General features: G+C 47.7%; 1 protein-coding gene across 2 annotated transcripts in view; it reads left to right on the plus strand.

The window, feature by feature from the left end:
- The window catches only part of DNAH6 (dynein axonemal heavy chain 6), a 2,458,578-nt gene that overhangs the window by 1,067,681 nt on the left and 1,375,627 nt on the right, over positions 1-15,270 (plus strand). Inside the window, exon 33 of one of the 2 annotated variants that reach the window (XM_085636629.1) lies at positions 3,604-3,711. The exons of the other annotated variant lie outside the window; for it this stretch is intronic. Within the exon in view, the coding sequence (XP_085492755.1) occupies positions 3,604-3,711 (108 nt within the window). The remainder of the gene's footprint in view (positions 1-3,603; positions 3,712-15,270) is intronic. 2 annotated transcript variants of the gene reach the window in all.

The raw sequence follows: 15,270 nt of genomic DNA on the forward strand, positions 1-15,270 counted from the left end.
CAAACACCGAGGACCCACCTATGGGAGGGTCAGGACAGAGGGGTGGCTACACCCATGTCCTTTGTCCAGTTTTGCGCCAGAGCAGGAACAAATGGCTCCTGCAACCAGTTTGAGCGGGACTATGCCCAGGGACACCAAATGTACCCCCAGTGCAGACTTCAAAGCACTCTCAGAGTGCACCCACCCAGCCCTAATACACTAAAGCCTGTCTGGGAGGTTGTCACAACTCCCTGTGACAGGAAACCTATTGTCAAGCCTTCCCCTGCTCGAGCTTGGCTCAGCAGCAGGAGGGCAGACTTGTGTCTGGCAGCATCCATTTTTTGATGCCCAAGGTGAGAAAGCTGGTACCGGGTCGCCCGGTGTGTCACATAAGTCCCTCTAGGAGGGTGGAATCATACCTCCCCGCCAGTTTCTGCATCTTGTTGGTAAAGCATGCCAGGTGGCGTATGCGGGCTCTGCAGTGGTACTCAAATTTCCTGTGGGCACAGCATCGATGAAATTTCACCGATGTGGTCCAGATCTCATAAGGAACTTCAAGAGATCTGCAGTGGTGGTTGACGAACCACGATTGGTCAATGGCAGACCCCTCTCCCTTCCCCAACCAACATTCGTGACAGATGTATCACTTCTGCGATGGGGCGGCCATTTGGGAAAGGTGGAGATCAGGGTACACTGGTCTCTGGCGGAGTCGGGGCTCCACATCTATTTGTTGGAGCTTTGAGTGATTCAGTTGGCATTGAAGGCATTTCGTCCCTCCGTCAGGGGGAAGTTAGTGCAGGGATTCATGGACAACACCACTGCCACATGGTACTGCAACAAGCAGAGCGTGGTGGGGTTGTGGACCCATTATCAAGAGGCCCTGCGTTTCTCAACATGGCTGGAACAGCAGGGCATAACCCTGGTGGTGCAACACCTGGCAGGTTCTCTTAACGCTAGGGCGGACACCCTCAGACTTTGATGCCTAGCCGATCACGAATGGTGTCTCAAGTCGGAGGTGGCACAAGGTCTCTTTCAGCAGTGGGGAGAACCTTGGTTAGATCTGTTCGCATCCAAACAGAACGCGCAGTGTCAGCAATACTGGATGCTGGAGTTTTCAAGATGACTATCGCTCGGTGATGCCTTTTGTCGTGAGTAGAGCTTAGGCCTGCTTTACGCCTTTCTACCCATACTACTCTTGCCCAGGATTTGGAAGAATATCAGGAGTGACTGGGCCCAAGTCATTCTTGTGGCTCCCGACTGGACGAGGAGAATCTGGTATCCAAAGCTTCTAAAAATATGCATCGATCCTCCGATCAGGCTGCCCCTTCAGGAGGATCTTCTGTCGCAGTAGCAGGGCAAGGTCCTCCTCCTGAACCTGTCAACTCTGCACCTCCATGCGTGGAGATTGAGCAGCGGCAGTTGCTGCCTTTTGACCTTCCTCACAAAGTATGTAAAGTTATCTTGGCGGCAAGGCGGCCCTCCACTAAGACGGTATACACCAGCCGTTGGCAGAAATCTGTAATATACTGTTCAGGAAGGTCTATTGACCCTCTTTCTGCTCGTCTTTCCACTGTTGTTCTATTTATTCTACCCCTTGCCTAACAGGGCTCTGCTTTAGGAACTCTCAAGGGTTATCTTTCTGCTCTATCAGCTTTTTTGCGGCTGCTAGAGCAACACTCTCTCTTTCGGTCTCCAATTGTAAATAGGTTTTTGAACGGACTGGCTCACTTATTTCCACCCATGCCCCTTGTTATGCCACAGTGGGGCCTTAATTTGGTCCTCAAGTATCTTGTGTGTGCTCCTTTTGAACAACTGTCCTCTCCGGCTGCTTACCATCAAGACAGCCTTTCTAGTGGCGATCACATCTGCCCGGAGGGTGAGTAAGTTTCGGGCGCTATCTTGTTCCCCTCTCTATATAATGTCTTTTCCAGACAAAGTGGTACTTCGCACCCATGCTTAATTTTTGCCAAAGATTGAGACCCCATTTTATCTGGGTCAATCCATCACACTGGCCACTTTCTTTGCTCTCCCGCATTCCTCTAAGGAAGAGGAGCATCCCCACCGCCTGGACCCAAAAACAGCATTGTCGTTCTACCTTGACCACACTAAAAAGTTCTGGGTGGACGACCAACTGTTTGTGGGGAACGTAGGAGCTAGGAAGGGGTGGGCAGTAAAGTAAAGGACCATCTCTTGCTGGGTCGTTCTCTGCATTAAGATCTTCTACACCCTGGCCATGAAGCAGACCCTTGAGGGATTAAGGACCCAATCCACCAGGGGAAAGGCTGTGACTACGGCCTTGGATCGGGGTGTCCCAGTACTGGATATTTGTCAGGCAGAAACGTGGGCATCTTTGCACACATTTGCCAAGCTCTACTGCCTGAACAGTCAGTTCCGCAGGGCCGAGCATTTTGCCCGTTTGGTCCTACAGGACTTTCTAGTTTGAGGTATTGGTCCTCACCCACTGCCAGGATGGTATGGCATGGATATTTAATTCAAAGGTAAGGAATCTGCAGTTAGAAGTCTCTATCAGATGAACAAGTTACCTTTGGTAATGCATTATCTGGTAGAGACTCTATCTAGCTGCAGATTCCTTACAGCCCCATCCATGCCTCCTCGTTTTGCGGACTGATTTTGTTAGGGCTAGGGTTACTCCCCTTTTCAGGGCACTAGTTTTGCACATGACTACACCAGTTACTTTGTGGCTCTGCCCTTCTAGTGTGGAAAAAACAAAAAGTACCAACATCCGCGTTCCCCGGTGGTGCCCATATAGGTGACCGCAACATCATAACTGATGCTACAGACGCCGTCACACAGAGCCGAATGGAGCCACCTGACGGCGCGCACAAGGGGTATTGCTCAGCAAAAGTTCCGGATTCAGCCTGACGCCTGGGAAACTGCAGCTAGATAGAGTCTCTACCAGATAATACGTTACCAAAGGTAAGTAACTTGTTCATAACCTAGTAAGTAATTGGATTGTAGGCAGACCAGATTCAGTGACTATGAGCACATGGCTCCTTTTATGCCTATGCCTATGCACAGGCACAGAATGGGATCACCATACTGCTGAATCTAGTCACTTTCACCAACAACTCACATGTGCTACTGTCACACATGAACAGATTCTGCCTTTCTTACCCATTTATACTCATTATCAAACACCAGGATTGGCCACAATAACTACTTTAAACCACGGCCAGCATTACCCAGTGGATAACCATAATTATATAAAAATCATCTACAATATAGCCACTATAGGATAGCAAGAAAAGTGACAACTTGTCAAGTACTGGCTACTATAATGGAGGGTATAGCCCAGATTGTGTCCAAAATGCCCAAAATATGTGTCAAGGATGAACCCGAATACAAAAGGGATAACCAGAATGTTGTACAAAATAGCCTATTTATAAATATATATTGCTCGAATGTCACCAAAAATACCCACTTTATATTGAGGGGAGCCAGTATTATATCAAGGATAGTCAGTATGCTGAGCTCTCTGCTGAAGATGTATGCTGAGAGTATTCTGTTTTTGTCATCACAAAGTGTGTTGTATGCATTGTTCTTGCTTTCATAACTGAATGAACATTCCTTAATATGGGAAAATGTTTCTGATTTTTAATCTAGGTCATTGAAGCGAGAGAACCCAAATCTAAATGAAGATGTAGTATTGATTAGAGCTTTAAGAGACTCTAACCTTCCAAAATTCCTTACTGATGATGCTGTTCTCTTTAGGTAATGTGTTTTTGTTTGAATTTTCTTTGTTGTGTTAAAATGATATCAGGGAATCACTATGTGAATCTTCTAAACCAACCTGAATACATCTTGATGCAGATTCTGAAACAAGTCACATAATAGTTCTCTGAGGTGGTCTAAAAGTTACTTATAATTCATAAGTTATGATTAGTTCCACAATCCTTCACTCACACAACAGCCATGAAACTTTTAACTTGCGCACCAAATGCAATGCTTATGACCTCACTGTCAGTTTGCACTGAACTTTTGGACAGGATCCATCAGGAGTGATACTCTTTTCTACCTCTCACAACTCCCAGAAATTACCACAAATTCAGACATATGAGAGCTAGTGGTAGACAAGGAAAAAGGTGAACAGGATAAGAGGGGAAACAGAGACACAGCAAACCACTTCTTCCTCGTCACTTGGTTGGACAATGCGGTCTGCGAAATATGGTAAATTAGTAGATTAAATCCCAGTTCCATTAGTTCAGAAAAAGTTCAGGTCAAAGTTTGATTCATTAGAAATACAACTTTAGAATGTTTGATGTAACCCCTTAAAAACCCAAACCCCAGTTTCCGTAGTTTTCAGATTAAGTTCAAGTTTAAATAATTAGCTTTCATAGTCCACAGGACTCTATATTTGCTATAACTGCTTAGTAAATTACACAAGTACCAATAGTCCAGATTAAGTTAAAGTTTCCAAAGTTATTTTCCACCAACAATACAAAATACTTCTCTGTGATCCAGTGGTTGATGCAAACAATCCTCCCAGGGCATTTAATGGAATCCGGTATCCAAGTTGTGATGGCCTGGCTACAGCAACGCTGTTGCACAACTGCCCAGCAAGAAGCTTTAAACCATGACAAAAGTTAATCTCAATAATCCAATGTGGCCGCCGTATCTCTGGAACATCTGATAGTTGCCTGCTGGGAGTTGTAGTTCAGTGCGCTGCTGCCCAGTGCATCCTACATGCATGTGCAACATCAGTCTATACAGTACCAGCACTCTGCAATCACTGCTGTCCTTCCCTAGATTTTAAGACACCCAGCCCAGCAGGTTTGACATATGATATATACATATGCATGGACAACAGAGAGTAGTAAGCGGTACCATCAGTGCCTCTGCTGGTAATGACAATATCCATACCAATATGTAAAAACAACAAATACTCAAACCAATAAATAAAACTGCCTTTATAGTTATCTTTTGTAATGTTAATAGTAATGTTAATGGTAATGTCTAACATCGTCTCAAACTATTTACAACCCTTATAATTGCATCTGCTAAATCAAGGCTGAGATCATGAGCACTGCATTTTGGTGTGCGAATTATGGTTTTCATGGATGTTGTGTTAGATATGGATTATACCACTAATCATAGCTTAACATTTCAATAATACTTAAACAGAACTATACATTGATTTTTAAGTGCATTTCAGTGTTTTTTTTAAATATACATTAGGATGTTATAAAAAAAGTTAACCATAACTTCAGTTTAACCTTGCTCTTTTTTAGTGAATTATAGATTTTTTGTTAGAATACTACATTTAATTCTTTGAAAGTATACCCTGCAAACAACCTTTGACTGTGTGTAGTAGGGGGTTAGTCGCAGGGCCTAGATTGTGGCCAGGTCCTGCACTGTACCCTTCACAGTTGGCCAATCCCAGCTAGGCTTAGCCAAATTCCTTTGTGTGGCGTAAGGGTTGAGCACAGGGTCAGTCCTGCAGCCACGCCCTGCATCCAATTTGCAAAGAGTGGCCAATATCTACTGCACACAGCCTTTGGTCAGGTCTGCAAAGGTTGTGGAAGGTACAACATGGGTCCCAGAGTCTTCAAGTGTTTGGGAACCCTAAGGCTAAGTCCCCAAACCCCTAGAAGCAGTTTAGAAAATCAGGCCCTAACCAAAGGCCAGGCTCTGCTATTAATCCCATTTTTGCAGGTTTGAAGGCTATGTGCAGAGAGAGTTGGTTGCCATGCATCCAGTCCTCACTGTGCACCTCCCAAGTCGGATTGGGCACTGGAAGCTTTTGAAAGTGATATATGATCTAGAAACCCCAAAATTTACTGAAAAAATGTTCTGATGGATACATCTGTCTTTGGATTCCTCACCTTTTGAATATACCCCATGCTCAGCGTTCCATGGAAACTTTTCTCCATAGCTCTCCCACGTGGACGTCACAGTGCCATGGCTCCGCTCGTGACTCCGCGTGACGTGCTGATGTCAGTTCCCTTTTTTCTGCTCCGTCAACGTCTAATGGGTTTTACAGGATCTCTATTTTCTGAGATGTTTCTTCTATTCTGTAGGTGCAACTTTGTTGCTAGTGAAGATGTCTGCATCAAAGAAGTCGGGCCTTAGCCCGTGTAGGTAATGCGGAGGTCAGATGTCCATCACTGACCCGCATGAAAACAGTCCCTGGTGTTTGTCGTCGGACCATGACTTTGAAGTCTGCTCTTCATTTCGCCAGCTGAATCCGAAGGCCTTGAAGGAAAGGGAAGCCAAGTTATTCATGCCGAAAGCTAAGATGCAGAAGAGAGGTCGTCAGAGAGCTCAACCTCGTTCAGAGTCACCGTCACCCCACAATTCAAGGTCATCAAAAAGAAAACATAAGAAGAAGCGGCACCATGGGTCTCTGCATTGTGCTTCTAAAGGTGGTTCACCATGGACGACGTCCCCGAATCCAAAACCTCGAGAGCATAGAGAAGAGTTGTTGCTGACTCCATCTCCAAGGATGTCTCCAACTTCGTCCCTGGCTCCGAGGCCTATGACTCCGCCCCTGGCTTCGAGGTCGATGACTCAGATGGAACGATCACTACCGGAGCTGCATTTGGTGATCCCTCATGCAACACCAGCGCCCTAGAACCAGGATCTGGTATATCCAGCATTCCCAACTCCTGGATCAGATCCTTCCACATTTTTGAATGCTATGCTTAGCATTTTTGCCAGGGCAGTGACACCATCTGGTACGCCTGTGGGCACCATGGGTCCACTATCATGTTCTCTTTGAGGATTTCCAGCTCATTTACAGCAGGCACCCTTCAGGCCTTTTATTCCCATGACTCCGGTGGCTTGGCCACCACCGGCGCTGAGACAGCCAGTGCCATTGCCATCACAGTAAAGGCGTGACTCTTTGGCACCAAACAATCCATCTCTGGCACCATCTGGATCCGAACCGACTCCAGATCATCCAGAGCCAACTTCACCAACTCTGCCTCCTTCGGATCATCCTTCGGCGCTAGTACACAAGTCACCGGCCCCACCTTTGGTTCCGCTGATGCCGAAGATCAGATCACAAAGGAAGCTCAGAGATTGCTGGAGGAAGAAAAATATCGAGCGGGAAGGTGTTGTAGAAGGAGAAATTATAGGACTGAATCCGGACTTTGAAGATTTAGAGGAGTCCAGTGGTCTGGATACCTCCCCGAGTGGGAGTTATCTTTAAAGGTTTGGCACCTCCAGAGGTAACTTCTTATCATGTGGTAATAAGAAAAGCTGTGGATTTATTTGACTTGCCTCTCCCTTCTGCAGAATTGATCTCAAACATAGTGACAGAAGTGCTTCATTATACTGCACCTTCTTCAGGGTTGTTGTTACCCTTTAATGAGGCTTTTACGGAGCCCATACTTGAGATCTGGCAAAGCCAATGTCCTCTGCTGCAGTTTCAAGATCATTGGCCAGAAGATATAAGCCAGCTCCAGGGAATCCTGTATTTTTATCTTAACAGCCCACACCCAGGAGTTTGGTGGGTCAGGCTTCATGCTTCTCTGAATTGTCATCTGGGTCATACCCTTCTACTCCTGCAGATAGGGAATCTAAGAAGATGGAGCAGTCAACAAAGAAAATACTTTCCTATGGGAGCATGGCCCTCACATACACAAATGCTACTTGTTTGTTGGGGCGATATGCGCATGCTTTAATGAACTCAGCAAGGGAGGTCATTCCAAAGCTGCCTGAAGATCTCCAAGGTAATTTCTCCGAGTTGTTGAATGATCCTCAGGTGGCAGACTACCAGATTATTCAATCAGGAATGGACACTGCAGACTCAGTGGCAAGAGCCATGGTTCTTCTGTGGCCACAAGAAGACATGCCTGGTTGAGGGGATCGGGCTTCTCGCTAGATGTTCAGGGTACACTTTGGATTCGCTCTTTGATCTGTCTCGTCTGTTTGGTGACAAGGAAGATTCTGCGCTGCAGAGATTTAAAGACAGCTGTAGGAGAGTAGGATCTGCTCTTATGTTTACCCCCACTTTTTGCTGGTGTTTCACTGTTTTTCGAATTTAGTCTGGCTGGGACCCTGCAATTTTGGGCCCCAGCCTAGCTGCTTCCTCTCTAAATTGATTGCATGTACTTAGGTACACCACAGATCAGATCCTGAGGTACCCTTGTGAGTCCCTAGTATATGGTATACCATGTACCCAGGGCATAGGTACCCTAGAGGCCTACCAGGGGCTGAAGCATGTATTATGCCACCCCTGGAAAGCAACCCAAAATGACACCACAGGTCTGCTACTGTTGCCTGGGTAAGGTGGTGCATGCACCCCTTACTGAGGTATAGGTTCACATACAAACCTATCAGTCACTCCTATGGCAGGCCTTAACAATCCTGAAGGCAGAGTGCTTGGTTATATGTGAGAGGGTGCCCAGGCACGAGCTGAGCCCCTCTACAGCCTTCGGAATCTCTTCTCCAGGGTTGTCAGTGGTGCAGCCTGACCATATACTCTTAAGTGCATTATATCTAAAACGGTTAATGCTAACTTTGGACTAGCTGCACGGAAACATGTCATATTTGGTGTCAAACACCTCGGAATCATACCCCCACACCAGTAACTGGCGTGGGAGTATGATCCCACCCTTCTAGAGGGAGAGACATGGCAGTACTGGTATACCCGGTAAAAACTTAACAGAACCCTGGCATCACAAAATGGATGCTGCAGCCACAGACACAAGTCTGGCCTCTTGCTGCTGACCGAAACTCCAACAGGGGAGGCCTGGACAATAGGTTTCCTGTCACAGGGAGGTGTAACCACCTCCCAGACAGGCTGATGTGTATTGGGGCTGGGTGGGAGCACTCTCAGAGTACTTTGAAGTCCTGCACTGGGGGCACATTTGGTGTTCCCGTGTATAGTCCAGCTCAAACCAGTTCAGGGGGTGCGAAACTGAACAAAGGAAATGGGTGTAGCCACCCCTCTTTCCAAACCCTCCCATAGGTGGGTCCCTAGAGCTAGTCCTACCCCTTCCTTAGGTATAAGTATGAATCCCTGGTCCGTCGACTGGTGGGTCCCTGTGAAGGTATCTTTGATTTTCCTTGGGCTTCCCTGGTTGCTCCAGACGTGCCCTGACTCCCAACCAAGTGGTGAGTCCCTCAGACCTTGCTGGTCTGCACCGAAGCATCTTTCTCATTTCTGCGTGGGTTGCTGTTGCCAAGGCTTGTTGTGTCCAATCCGGCACCAACAATGCCGAACTCAACATCCTTCGTGGGACAATTTGAATCCAGCTCCTGGTCATCCTCGACGCCTCCTGGTCCTCGTGGCTTAAGAGTCAAGCTTCACCTTCTTCACCTGAAGCACCCGACATCAGTGGGCATTCACCTATCGTCCTCCTGGTCACTGGCAAGTGACCCAGACTCTGTTCCCTCTGCTTTCAGGTTTTTCTCATCTTCGGTCCAGGCTTGGATCTCTTCGAACACTTCGCATCTTCCCAGCAGCAGCACTTCTTTGCCAGCTCCCATTGAAAACGACAATGCGACCCGACACCATTTGACACCTATGCACCCGGCTTCCCTGGGTGAGGTAACACGAGTACTCCGGTGCTCCCGTGGGTGTTGACCCTAGAACTTCCTAAGTCCCAAAGGGTTTGGTCCTAACTCATTTCTAAGTGTCCCTAATCTTTAAAAATCTAACCACGACTTTCCCCATAGAAGCTAACGGGAGCTCGCGGCTGTGTTCTCACACTGCACACGTTCCCATGGGTCCCCTGTGTCACTTCCTTGGGTGGTTCCTTGGGGTCCCAGCGATTCTACAGGCTCTAGGCCTTGTGTCTAGTTAAGTCGTGGTTCTTATACCACGATTTTAGTATATGGTTTGGCTCGCCCCTAGGGCCTGACGTGCTGTTTTACTGTTATATTTGAAGTGTAACTTATGTGTTTTGACCTCTAGCCTCATAAAGAGACTAGTAGGGTGTGTTTAGAAATAAATACATATATTTTATATATATACCTGGTGTGGTTGTCTTTCATTTAACCATTCAAGAGATTATAGACAGGTAACAGGCTGCTTTACATTCCTTCAAGACTCAGCCTGAAGGCTGCTCTCCATAGCTACCACTAGGATAGCTTTCAATAAAGGTTGTCTTTAACCTTTAACCAATAAGGGGTTGTTTGGACTGGTACAAGGTGCCCAGTATAACTAGTGGACAACATATACCAGGCCAACTTCTCACAACAGCAAGGTGACTGTGAGGTCCTTAGGGCTTCAGTCCCAGCCTACGGATTATAGGCAATTTCACAGGTTTCGTTTTCTTTTTTAGGATTTTAGGAACTTGTCCTTTCGAGAAAGCAATTGGCAGCAGTAGCAGGGCTCAAATCACTTTTATAAGACCTACAGGGGAAGGAGCAGAGGTTGTGAGTGTGGTTCTGCTCATCAACCAGCCTCCTCCTCCTCTTCTTCCTCCCCAGCCAGTGCTGCAGGAAAGCAGTTTAGCTTCACCATCTTAGAGCATGCTTGCCCAGTGGGAGGATGTCTAAACTATTTTCTACCTCACTGGAGGTCTGTCACTACAGACCTCTGGGTCTTAGACATTGTAGAAAATGCATAAGCCCTACCCTTTCAGGGGTATCCACCTCCTTTTCCCCCCAGACAAGGAATTTGTTTGGAAGAGCATCTTCTGCTCCTCCAACCGGAGGTGCCAACACTGCTTCAGAAGAGTTCAATAGAGTTGGTTCCAAAGCAGGAACGGAGTCAACAATGCTACTCCTGGTACTTCCTGATTCCCAAAAACAACAGGTGTTTGTGGCCGATCCTTAACCTCAGGATTTTGAACTTGTTCCTCAAACAGGAAAATGTTGACAATAGCACAGGCTCTTCTTGCTCTGGAGAAGGAAGACTGGATGGTTTCGATCGATTTACAGGATGCGTATTATCACATCCCCATTCTGAAATCGCATCAAAAGTATCTCCGTTTTACGTTGGGTTCTCAGCATTATCAGTTTGCAGTCCTTCCGCTTGGCATTACTTCCGCACCTTGGGTCTTCACAAAGGTGATGGCAGTGGTGACAGGACATCTCAGAAGGTGGGAGATCCCAGTTTTCCTGTATCTAGACAATTGGCTGCTCAAAGCGAATTCACCAGAGATGGTGTTGCCATTTGCAGGTGACAACGCAACTGTTGTTCATTTTGGGATTTCCAATAAATGTCCCCAACTCTCACCTGGAGCCCTCTCAGTGCAACCTGTTCATAGGGGCAGTACTGGACACTACAGTGAGTCGTGCCTTTCCTCCTCCTCAGAGGATTCAGGACATTCGGCTATAATTCTGCTGTTTCAGAATGAAGCTTTTGGTCCAGTCCTGAAGGTCTTGAACCTGCTTAGTCTGTTCGCTTCCTGCATTCTGTTGATGAAAAATGCACACTGGCATATGAGGGCTCTTCAGTGGTGTCTCTGTAGGCAGTGGTTTCAACACAACGGAGATCTCGAGGAGTTAATCAGGATCTCTGGAGACACTGCAGTGGATCAGCAATGGTGGGGTGTGTCCGGCAACCTGTCTCAAGGGAAGCAGTTTCATCATCCTATTTCTCTGATGGCCACAGTGATAACGGATGCCTCCACTCTAGAGTGGGGAACTCACCTGGGGGACCTGGCCGTCAAAGGTCTTTGGTCTTCAGAGGAAAGTTTTTTGCTCATCAGTCTTTTGGAATTGTGGGTGATACATTTGGCTTTCAAGACTTTCCCCCATTTCTTTCGCAGTCAGTCAGTTCAGGTCTTAACAGACAATACTACAGCAATGTGGCATATCAACAAACATGGAGGATTAGGGTTGTGTCTTATCTGCAGAGAAGCTCTGTGGCTTTGCTCCTGGGCTCAGGACCATTGGATTTGTGCAATTGCAAATCACTTTTCCGGAGTTTTGAAAGCATTTGCAGACAGTCTTATTGGCAGTATTGAGCCGATCTTCAATAGTATCTCCATTCGAAAGTGGTACAACACATTTTCGGGATGTGGGGGATCCCTCATTTAGACCTGTGTGCCACTCATGAGAATGTGCACTGCCCATTGTTCTGCAGCCTCCAGTATATGATGCTGGGAGCATTGAGGGACGCGTTTCAGTTATATTGGGGTTTCCATCTTCTTTACGCGTTTCCCCCAAACTCTTGATTCCTCAGGTTCTGAGGAAGATTTGTCAAGACCGGGCCCAAGTCATATTATTAGCCGCAGATTGACAGCGAAGGGTGTGGCACACGGATCTTCTTTACTTCTCATTTTGCCCTCCTCTCCGTCTCCCTCTCAGGGCAGACCTCCTCTTGCAATCGCAGGAGCAGGTTCTGCACCCCCACTGAACGGGGCAACTTGAGTTCTTTATCTCTCCCACCTGATGTGGTGGACGTTATTTTGGTGGCAGGTAGCTTAAATAAGTCAAACACTGGTAAAAAATACCAAAAATAAATGCAACAGCATACCCTGCTGTCTAACAGCAGGGTATGTTGTTGCATTTATTTTTGATATTTTTTTACCAGTGTTTGACTTATTTAATCTACGCACACATGATAAATTATAATTTATTCTTCTCTAAAGCAGTCACGGACCACTTGTTTCAGGTCTTGGTACAGGGCAATAGAGTGTTCCTAGTATTGCAAGAGCTGCTTCTCCCTGGCCGCTCTGAGGATCCGTTCTTTGAGCTGAAAGTCCGGGAAGAAGGCCAGGATGTCCGGCAGGGGTGCAGGTGCTTGACGCGGGAGGCCCACACCATGCGCCCTGTCTATTTTGATTTCCAATTGTGGCGGGACCTCCAGGATGCTCCGGGACAGGCCCTGGAGATACTGTGTGATGTCCGTACCTTCCTCTTTTGATGGTACTCCCGGGACGCGAATGTTGTTGCATCGTGACCTTTTCTCCTGGTCTTCCGCATGGGCTTGGAGATCGATCTGCTGCTCCCGCAGCCTGATCACTTCCTGCTGCAGCTGTTCTAGTTCTTCCCCCGGGCCTGTTCCTGGTCCTCTATGGATGCCACCATTTCGCCCACAGCGTCAATGTCACGTCGTACCTCTTTGATCTCCCTCGCAATTTCCCCTTTTAGAGTCTGGAAGTCCTCTCGCAGTGTGCCAAAAAGTGTCTCCAGGAAGGCCTGTGTGACTGGGCCATCCAGTTCATCCATATCCAGTAGGGAGCGCCTACCTTCCCCGCAATTGGAATGTGGTGGCTTAACCAGCATATTCTTCAAAGTGTGGTCCTTTTGTGCCCTTCGCCGTGGCCATGGCCTCCGTAGCGTCAGCGGCTCTAGTCAAGGCTTCCATTCTCCGCCTTGTTGGCCACTACCCCAGCGGAGCAATTGTCTGCTTGCGTTTGGTGGAGACTAGGTCCTGCAGGTCGTTCTTCTTGGCTGGCCGGGGGGTGTATTTATGTGTGGAAGCCTCTGTGCACCCTGGTGTTGTCCGGCTGCCGGATTTCTGTCTAGCAGCAGCCTGGGAGCTTCGCCTCCCCGTGCCTCCTATGTGACCACGCGGCCTCTTCACCAAGCCAGTGTCGCGGTCCCAGCTCGCTCGCTCTTGCAGGGGGGTCCCGCTCCAACCGCCACTTCCATAGGCACCCTCAGCCGGCGTCAGGGGGATTCACCTCCACTGGGCCCCATGTGGCTGCCGCCGGGAGCGCTATCCGGCCCCTGAGCCCCCGCTCTGCTGTGGGATCCGCCAAACGATCATCGCTGCGGGCCAGTCGCTGTGGGGGTTGGGGCAGCCGCAGCAGGGGTCTTCTGCCGCACCGCGGGCCCCGATGGCTCCGTTTCGATTGCCTCCGGCTGTGGCCTTAACAGCTTCCGATGCTCGGTGCCATTTTCTGTGTGGGCCAGCCGTCCGCGCGGCACTCCTCCTGCGCCGCCTCAAGAGCTCCTGCCACCAATTCCGGGGCTGATGTGGGAACGGGAGTGGAAATGGGATTGACTTCCTCCCCGATTCCAGGCGCCTGATGGGTTAAGGCACTGGTGCAGGCCAGATTAGGCAGACGGGAGGGGGGAGACTCAGGGAAGCATGTCTTACCAGCTTGTCATCTTGGCCACGCCCCCAGCATTCACTTTTTAAGTCCCCTATAGTTATGAGATTTATTAAATGTCTCACTAATAAGTTTCCTCTTACTCCATTTATAATACCTTAGCAGGATCTTAATCTTGTCCTTACATTTCTTATGAGTTCTCCCTTTGAACCCATGCATAGTTGCCCTTTGAGTTTTCTTACCTTAAAACTATATTTCTATGTGCCACTATGTCTGCCTGAAGGGTGAGTGAATTGCAGGCCCTTAGTTTCAAGCCTTCCTTGACAGCCTTTCACGCAGGTAAGATGGTGCTTAGGACCAGATCTGCTTTCCTGCGTAAGGTGGTCATTCCATTCCATTTGGGCCAGCCCATTACCTTGCCTACTTATTACCCTTCTCTACATCAATCAAAGAAGGAGGAGAGACTTCATCATTTGGACCCCAAAAGGGCTGTGAGTTTCTACATGGACAGAACCCGTGAGTTCAGAATGGACAACCAACTGTTCGTTCGATATGTGGGCAGGATGAAGGGGAAAGCGTCCACTAGAGAAATTTATCGAGGTTTATGATCCTGTGCATCAAGATCTGTTACGCCATGGCTAAGAAGGAGCCACTTGAAGGTATTAGAGCTCATTGTATCAAAGCCAAATCTGAAACTTCTGCTTTGGCTAGATGTGTCGCTGTGATTGACATCTGCAAGGTGGAAACTTGGGCCTCCCTCCACACTTTGCAAAGCATTATTGCTTGGATTCAGAAGGGAGGAGAAACAGCCATTTTGCTCACTCTATGTTACAGGATTTTTTGGTATAGACAAGCAGACACCCACCTCCGAGTGAGGGACTGCTTGGGGATTCTATTCAAAAGGTGAGGAATCCACAGGCAGATGTATCTATCAGAAGAACAAGTTACTTACCTTCAGTAATTCTTTTTCTGGTGAATACAGTAGCTGCTTGTGGATTCCTCACAGACCCACCCGAAGGGCCGGCTTTAGGACTGGTGGTGCCCTGTACTACAATGTTTGTTGGCACCCCTCAATGACTACCTCTGCCATGGATTCCCTCACTACCACAATTTAACAGTGCCCCTCAAGTCTCCATAACCACTCTCTCATATTCATTTAGTTTAATACCGCCACTCATGCCAGTGTAAGGTGTCAGAGCACTTTACATCACACACACTTTGCACAGAGACAATCATACATGTGAAAACCAATGTAGAAGAAGTGTTACATGAGACAGGACTGCAAAGTGTAGGAGTCACATGTCATCTATACTGGTAGTCACTATAGTGTAAGAGTCCTTGGTCCGGGAAAGCATAAATTTAGAAGTTA

This window comes from Triturus cristatus, chromosome 2_1 (genome assembly GCF_964204655.1).
Source record: "Triturus cristatus chromosome 2_1, aTriCri1.1, whole genome shotgun sequence".
NCBI classification, from domain to species: Eukaryota; Metazoa; Chordata; class Amphibia; order Caudata; family Salamandridae; genus Triturus; species Triturus cristatus.